This window comes from Cryptomeria japonica, chromosome 5 (assembly GCF_030272615.1).
Source record: "Cryptomeria japonica chromosome 5, Sugi_1.0, whole genome shotgun sequence".
In the NCBI taxonomy this organism is placed as follows: Eukaryota; Viridiplantae; Streptophyta; class Pinopsida; order Cupressales; family Cupressaceae; genus Cryptomeria; species Cryptomeria japonica.
Genome location: NC_081409.1, coordinates 403373205 through 403382590, shown reverse-complemented (window position 1 = coordinate 403382590; position 9386 = coordinate 403373205). Strand labels below are relative to the sequence as shown.

At 42.0% G+C, this 9386-nt stretch overlaps 1 protein-coding gene across 1 annotated transcript; it reads left to right on the top strand.

Moving 5' to 3' along the window:
• Positions 1-2303: 2303 nt before the first annotated feature.
• Positions 2304-2720, top strand: LOC131875944 (uncharacterized). Its single transcript, XM_059220682.1, has one exon. It carries the CDS (start codon positions 2304-2306, stop codon positions 2718-2720), a length of 417 nt encoding a protein of 138 aa, XP_059076665.1.
• The last annotated feature ends 6666 nt before the right edge of the window (positions 2721-9386 follow it).

Genomic DNA, 9386 nt, shown 5'->3' with positions numbered 1-9386 from the left:
TGGTCGGGGGTAGGTTAGCGCGTAGGGTAATTTTAGTGCATAGGGCTCATGTAGCAACACAAGGGGTATGCCAATTAATGCGTAGGATAGCTTTAGCACGTTGGCCAAATAGGGTAGCACAAATGGTATGATAGTTAGCGCGTAGAGTAGATTTAGCACGTTGGGCAAACAGGGTAGCGCAAATGGTATGATAGTTAGCGCGTGATAACAAGATGGCACATAAGGTATTTTTATAGCGCATACATGGAAAATATTAGCGCATACGTGGCAACTTAGCACTTTGGAGTCTTGATTTACCGCGTAGGGCAAAAAGTTGGAAAAAGGGTGTTTTGAAAAATGCATCGTGAGTCAAATGAATTGGATAGGTTGCGTAGATGTCAATATGGGTTCGTCGATTGTCTGATACAGTTCGTGATCCGATGTGAGGCCTGTTTTGTTATGATGTCTGATTCTGATATGCTGTTGGATTGCGATATGAGTCTGTGGTCGATATGGATCTTGTTTCAATATAGGTCTCGATTTCAACATGGATCTGATTTTGATATGGGTCCTAAGTCGATTTGGATCAATATGGGTTTTTGAGTCGATATGAGTCTTGATTTCGATATGGGTCTCTATTTCGATATGGGTTTGATTTTGTTATGGGTCTTGATTTTTATATGGGTCTTGATTCTAATATGGTTCAATTGTTTGTTCGATATGGGTCTTGATTTTGATATGGGTCTTGTTTTCGTTATGGGTCTTGATTTTGATATGGGTCTTGATTTTGATATGGGCCTTTATTTTGATATGGGTCCTGAGTCGATTGAGTCGATATGGGTCTTTGAGTCAATATGAGTCTTGATTTCGATCTGGGTCTTGATTTCAATATGGTCTTGATTTTGATACGGGTCTTGATTTTGATACGGGTCTTGATTTTGATATGGGTCAATTGTTTATTTGATATGGGTCTGATTTCGATACGGGTCTTGATTTTGATATGGGTCTTATTTTCATTATGGGTCTTGATTTCGATATGGATCTTGATTTTGATATGGGTCTTGTTTTCGTTATGGGTCTTGTTGTCGATATGGGTCTTGATATGATGCACTGATTTGATTCACTGATTGATGCAAATATTTTTCTGATGTGTTTTTGATATGCTTCGTGTATTCAAGTTGATTTGTTGTTGATTTTTGATAGATTTAATTGAATCGATAACTGATGATGGATATGTGTTGATTTGCAAGTAGAGCTTGGTGTACTACAGTCTTGGGAGTGATTCCCGAAGCCATGGACACTTATCCTACGCTTGTCCCATGCTGACAAAGATGTGATTGAGAGATGTGGGTTATCATCCTTACTAGACATGCCTCGATATATCATTAACTAGGGGTTACTGACAACATTGGTAGAAAGGTGGCACAATGATACAAAGACCTTTTATTTGGCGACTGGTGAGATGACAGTTACACAAGAGGATTGTTATCAGATTCTGTGGATTCCTGTGGTTGGGGCTTTGCTACCCTATGAGAAGACCGAGGAAAGTGGCACATAGGCTCTCTGTCGTATTTTCCAGGATGATCACATTAGTGGCTACAAGATCCCGTGGTAGGAGTTTTTGGATTTGGGTTACGCTCTGCTGCCGTCAGTATTAGCAGGTTTTATTGGTGGTTTCCTGTGTCCCGACCATAGGTCAAAGGGACTAGTCATTGGATGGGGATTGGTTCTGGAGGATATGGTGACATAGGGACGTAGGTTTTCATGGCGGTCTTGTATGTTGGCCCACCTATAACCAAGAGCTCCACGAGATAGTATATCTAGGATACACTAGTCTATTAGATGGGGTGACATTATTACAGGTGTGGGCCTGGGAGAATTTACCAGTGTCGAGACCTCTTACAGATAGGGATAGGCTAGCTGGTTGGGCATATGCATATGGGTATACAGGTGTAGTTGTCTAGCGTAAGCTAGGCAAACTAGAGCACTAGCATAGGGCATTCGATGACATTGATACGGTCATCTAGAGACTATATATGGATTGTGAGATGTGGGCGGAGGATGGGCTAGAGATGCCCTGTGTATATATGTTGAGGTACTTGATTGGGTAGATGCCCTTTATCATTGAGTGATTTTTTCACAACCGCATTCATCGACAATATGGTAGACAACAGGCAATACCACAAGGAGCCTATTTGTATGCTCATCGACGACAAGATGTGCCTGAGTGGGGGCCTACCCTAGATAGTGGAGTAGCCATGAATGAGTACATGACCTTGGCATGACAGATCTAGGATTAGAGGGCTAGGGTAGTGGATGTTGGGATGACAGAGGAGTTCTCAGCCTACTTCGTGGCACATGCAGTGGTGCGCATATATGATCTGGCAGAGCTGTTGCTAGCTTTTGACGATGATGAGGAGGAGCATCCACATAGGCAAGGGGGTCCTAGACAGAGAGAGGAGGATGAGGGAGAGGAGGGAGGAGATGGAGGTGGTGGTAGAGGAGATGGAGGGGTTGGTGGAGGTGGTAGAGGAGATGGAGGGGTTGGTGGAGGTGGTAGAGGTGGAGGGGTTGGTGGAGATGGCAGAGGTGGAGGGGGTGGTGGAGATGGCAAAGGTGGAGGGGGTGGTGGAGATGGAAGAGGTGGAGGTGGAAGAGGTGGTCTTGTTCTTGGTGTGGGTGGGGGTGGTAGGATAGGTGCGGTGTTATTTGCTATGGGAGGGATAGAGGATGACAGGTGATCTTCCCAGAGGAGGAGATCCAACATTCTACCTCCACCAATGCCTCAAATAGGGATAGGTGTAGTTAGGACTATGACACAGGTACTCATTCAGATCAAGGTGCCAACATACCAATAGGATGCTTAGATTAGAGCGCTATAGGTCTCGGTGCAAGAGTTGCCTATGTGTTAGCACAGAAATAACAAATCACATAGGTGCAGGTAGAGAGGGATACAATAGTAGAGCGTCAAGGCTAAGCAAAGGCCCTTGCTGACATGATAGAGATATCCATGACCAGTGCCCCACTTTGAGACACACTTAGGGAGATATAGTACTCGGCCAAGGAGGGTGAGTATTATAGGCATTTGTACAAGGATATGGTCCCTCGAGATCATAGAGCTCCTAGCCATGTTGCAGTGGCATCCACTCGATCCGGACGTAGTCATATGAGGATGAAGAGTAGAGGTGTTACGAGGCCTACACAACGTGTTCTGGGAGCTGGGACATCTATTGCTATATCATCTACCTTAGAAGATAGTCATACATGAGAGATCTATCCTATTGTATTGATCACTTTGTTGTATTGATAGACATGATATCCATTGTACATTTTTACATTTTTAAGATATATGATATATGACATTGATTTTCGCTGATCTACATGTGATGTGTTACTGATGATGATATGATTTATGATGCACATTTAATTGATATGATGATACTATGAGGATGATAGATTTTTAGATAATAATAGTGTTCTTGATCTCTTAATGTTGATTTATATGATGATGTAAATGCATGGTTCATGATGAATAAGTGTTTGTGATATGCATTGCTATGTTTACTTTGATACAAGATGGAATGTTACCTGAATTTTTATGATTGTGAGATGTATCTTGAAAATGAGATGTAAATGATAATGATAATTATATGAGATGTATCTTGAAAATGAGATGTAAATGATAATAATAATGATATGAGATTGAAGAGGGGAAAAATGAGCAAGGTGAGATTAGATGGTTAGTATGCAAATAAAGCATTCAAACACACAAAACATGAAAACATCAAACAACCCATATAAAAACACAAAAAAAAACTATTTATATCTTGTAACTCTATACCTTCTCCTTTGGATTGAGCCTTTGATGAAACTGAGGATGTGCCACACATTGACTTGATTGGATCGGATCCCTTGTTGAATGTGGATGGCTCTCCAAGATTATGCACAAGATGATTAGATGGAATGGATGAGGGATTTTAACTAAGTGATGGATAAATGGAAATTTGAGTAGAGTTTGGATGCTATGGATGATTTCTTAGACTCAATTGGATAACATAAACTTAGCTAACTTGGAGATGTGAAATAAGGGGATGGAGTCCTCAATTTATAGGAGAAGAGGAGAAGAAATGGAGGGATAGGATTGATCCAAGATGGAGGGTCAAGATTCCATGTGATCCCACACATGGCCCATGAGGAGATACCAAGACAAGTGTGGAGACCAAGAGATATTCCATAAAGACCTTTCTTGTCTCCACACTCCTCAAGGTTCATTGGGAAGACTTCCCAATGTACCTAGGGAAGAGAAAGGAATAAAATATTCCTTGAGAGATGGGGATGTGGAATTTAAAATTCCTCAAAAAGGATAATCATAGAGATTGAAGGAATAAAAAGGAATTAAAAAATCCTTGGAGGAGGAGATATCTAGAGGAATGTGAGATTTTGAGAATCTCACATTCACCTAGGAAAAGGGCATTTAAGGAAGGTGGTTGGATGCAAGAGATAAGGAGTTGACTTTGTGGCTAACCATGAGGATTAGCCACTAGCAACTCATTAGGAGAGGTATTAGAAGAATGATTAGGTGGGATTAGGACAAATAGGATTTGTAGGAGGATTCGACTAGGAGAGAGAATGAGTGGAGGGACTTAAAAATTAGAAGAATGATGATAAGTGAGATTAGGGGGCTTCTAGAAGAATTCATTAGGTTAATGATGGATTAGGAAAAAACTGATTTGTAGGAATCACCTAGATTAATTAATTAAAAGGAGGAATTTGGAGAGAATTGATTTTAGGGCTTTTTTAGAAGATAAAGGTAGATTGATTTATTAAATAAATCAATCAATAGACTATAGTGACAACATTAATTATATTTAATTAATATTGAGAAGGAATAGGAATTGGCATAATCAATAAATTATTTATGCAAGGAAATTAAATAAATTAATTAAAAAACTTAATTTAAGTGTCTACATTTTGCCCCTCTTTTATGCAGCAGAAAATTTGGCGATGGTTAAAAGATAGAAGGAAAAAGATGCCCCAGCGTAAAATGCGGGTGGTGTATGCCCCCTCAAGATTTTTTTCGGATTTTTTAATAGAAAATTGACGGAAAATTCTTGAAAAGAAGAAGAAAGAAGAAGGGGTGACAAATGAACGAGAAAGAAAGATAGAGGGGATTGAGAAAATAGAAGAGGAGATAGAAGGAGGGAGAACATGAAGGGAATGGGTCCATATAAGTCACAAAGGACCCAATGAAGGGTCATTGTTACACACAAGCATTGGAGCAACCTAGAGCCTAGAATAAGAGAAGAAGAGATGGATCGCATTCCCACACATGAGCACTGCGTTGAGAGGATCTGACGGTATGAGAGACACGAGGGCTATGGACCACTAGTATGTACAACTATCCTCCTCTCTAATTTTGTAGATTTAAGCTAGAATTATGGCTTAGATTAGGGTAAAAAGTCTAGCGAGGTGGACATGCTAATCGTTGTTTCAACACACGTGCCTCTAGGGTAGTGTGAGTGTGAGCGCTTGTTATTGTAAGGGGATAACTAGGGGTTTTGGGGTGAGCACTCGCGTTTGGCACGGACACTTGCGCTGGGGATAGTTAGGGTTAGGTTTAGGGTTAGGAAAGGGTAGTGTGACATTGATGATAGTGCTAGGGCAAGTTAGGGTTAGGTCAAGGAGGGAAAAGGGGCATCGCAAGGTGGGCGCTCATGCCAGGGTAGATTAGGATTAGGTCAGGGAGGGATACAATGGTAGCACAACACATGCACTCACGCTAGTTCGGCCTAGGGTCCCATGTGGAGGTCTGTCAGTGTGTGCGCATGTAGAATGATGCGCGTGCCATAGGTTTGGCATGAGTGCTGATTAAATTAGCATGTGTGCTAGGGAAGAAAGGGATGGGAAAATAGGTTTAGAATTTTGGCTTGGGGTAAGGCATAGGTGCATTAGGGGATAGGATATGGATCAAGGATATGAGATGATGAATTGGATTATTGGATGTAGGCAGATTTGGGACTACTGGCATTAAGGGAGCACTAGATGATGACTATGAGACTATATTGATGGTTGCGGTCTGATGAGTTGGAGATCTAGCTACTGTGGGGTTGCATTTTGTTGATAGGTGGCCGAGGATTCAAGCCGACACTACGATGATGATCGCCTTAGTTAAGAGGTGGGATAGTAGGTATAACACCTTCCAACTACCTACCAGAGAGGTGACAGTGACTATACTAGATGTATGGAGGATCTTGAAGATCTCCATTCGTAATGTCATCCTGGAGTACCGATTAGATGTGGTAGATTTTTACCTTTGGGAGGTTTGTGAGTATGAGGTACTATCGATGCTAGATAGGAGTAGGATGTGTTTGGGCCAAGCGATGGGTATCCCGCATATTCCTCATCTAGTACTTGTGATTTGTGGTTTTTTAAGCAAACAGATTATACCTGATCTTGGAGGACATGGGTTTCCGGTTGGATGGAGCAGGTACATTTATTACATGGTTCATGATTGTGTGAAGTATGCTTGGAGAGCCATGATTTTGGCTCATTTGTACCATGATATGCATCTTGTGGTGTACAGGGAGTATGCCAGCTTATCTGCAGGAGTTACACTTCTTCATATCTAGGCTTGGGAGCATATTGCAATTATATGACCACTAGGTGTACATGATAAGCGGGCTCGATGACCATATATAGATAGGTACAGGGGCCTACTACATTATACATGGATAGAATCATTATGGTTTTGGCACTACATTTTTGATGAGCTTTTACAGTTCACATGGTGGCCATTTTTGGACAGTGAGATATGGAGGGCAGACTGGTAGCTGCACTGGGTCGGAGTGGAGATGTGGCTGTTTGGTAGGTCTATGTATATTATGGAGTATTACGCCCCTTATAGAGTAGCGAGACAATTCAGCCTGGTCCAGGACATAGTGGGAGATATACTGTTGTATCCTCGGATGACACAAGAGGAGAGATTTTGGGGCTCGACAGTGAGTCCATTGGAGGGCAGGACTAGTTTCTAGATGGCACCATGTTTGGTTTGGGATGAGAGGCTCAGGGTAGGAGAGGATTCACGGACCACTGGAGGATACAAGAGCTGGTGGGAGGGACACTTTCTAGTGCACCTTACCATCCCTGGGGTTTTGGAGGATGATGAGTTGCAACCGATAGTAGATGAGGTAGTCGGCAGAGAGGATGATGCACCTGGTGAGAGGGTTGTGGTTGTAGCAGGGAGGGGTGCTGGAAGACAACAGAGGAGGGTTAGGGTGGTATGGAGGAGAGAGCCCGAGGCAAGATAGGGATAGGTAGGAGCACCACTAGAAGGGGAGGCAACTAAGGGAGGGGATGGTGGGGGAGAGGAGGTCATACCTATGGACATTCCAGAGGCACAAGTATAGGGTGCATGGTTAGAGGCTAGGGGATAAGTGTCATGGGCTAATTTTGATAGATTCCAGTAGTAGAGAGATGCCACTCAGGAGAGACTACACTCGCTCGAGGATGAGCTACAGATAGAGAGAGCTAGGAGGCAAAGTCTGGAGGCAAAGGTGGAGCGGTTTCGATGAGAGATATCAGACTTGACAAAGAGCCTCCATATAGCGAGGACGGAGGTAGATGATCTAAGGAGGGGTAGGGAGGAGTCTAAGTAGATGTTAGAGGAGTCACATTCATGGACCTCTATTGGTGCCCTACAAGGCATTCTCTGGTGACATGATGATGAGCTAGAGGAGCCACAGGGCCGAGTATAGAGGCAAATGCTACACGCTTGTGAGGGGAGAGGGATGTGGCACGTTAGATGTTGGTCCCTGCAGGGTTTAGATGCATTCCAATATGATGCAATAGAGGGAGAGGGCGAAGAGGGAAGGGTGGGAGGCGGCCTACTATAGGGAGTTATACATCGAAGTGGTACCTGTAGAGCAATGAGCATCCTTATACACTAAGAGTGTATGATCTCACAGGACATACAACCAATGACCCACACAGAGCCAACAGACAGGTGGATCGGTGGGTTTTAGGCCACCTAGGGTAGGGGGAGCAGGAGCATCTAGGGGAGGAGGTGCTGAGGAGGGGGCTAGGGAGACAAGTGGAGAGAGCTATCTCTATTTTGGCTTATGTGTTATATTTTGACCCTTTGCAGTGATCATTGTATTATGATAGACATATTCATCTTTTTGACCTCTTATATATATGATTTTTTGAGGTGGTGATACATGTATCTTATTATGATGGAATCTATTTATTTTATGATGTGATGCATGGATGCATTACGCTGACCTATTTGTGATGCAAGATGGATGCTTATATATCTACACTTATGATGTGTTATTGACATGTTTATGGGTGTAGGATGGATGCATGTGCATGTGTGTATGATATATTATGTATGCAGGAAGAGTGATTATGTAGGCGTGTTGGCAAATGCACACTCTAATGAGAAATTATAGGTGATTTAAGGTATTGTCATTGATGGCAACCTTACAATCATGTGATACCAGCAAGCAGACATAGGCACCAGGACCAACAGACTCTACACCGGCATACAGTTCATCGACATACAGTTCACCGACACCTTGGCCGACAGGAATTCTGTATAAATGTATTTTGTAATTAATTGTAAAATCTTTTATAAACTGACATGGCGAATTGTAATATGACTCATATATGTATGAGATCATTGTAGATCATTTAGGATATGGTATAATGTGAAGTATGAAAAGAAGGTAGTAGACCTAATATGTGAATTATTGGATAAGGGTTTATGTATATTATAGAGCTTAAACCGGTCCTGAATCTAGCATAGCAAATGCTGATTTGAAGTAGTACAAGACATTGGATTAGTAAAATCCATTTTTGTAAGTCAGTGTGACTTCTTTTATAATTGAGCAGTGAGCTCTAGGCACTTGGCCTTCTTGCTTGTGCAGGCCCCTATTGTAAGCAGTAATATTCTCTTATTGGCCAGTAAGTGAATATTGTGGGTCACAAATCCCACCGAGGTTTTTCCCACACTGGGTTTCCTCGTTAAAATATTGTGTTATGGTGTGCTTTTCATGCTATGGTTGTTGTTCTTATTTGCTACATTATTTCTGGTTTACCGGTACACATTTTTAATGTGCTTTTCATGTTATAAGTTAAGAAAATTATTATACCGGTCAGATACTGATTCACCCCCCCTCTCAGTATCTTTGGGAATCCTAACAATTGGTATCAGAGCTTGGTCCTCTATTTTCAAAATCCTAATAGCTTGAGGAAGATCTTGACACTGGTAGAGATGGAAAATTTGAGAAAGCAATTGGAAACAACTCTTTCAGACTATGATGCAGAAAAAGTAAAGAATATCAAACTTGAGGATGATCTGAAGACTGCTCAGGATATTATTCGAGGACTTCAAGAAAATTTCACCA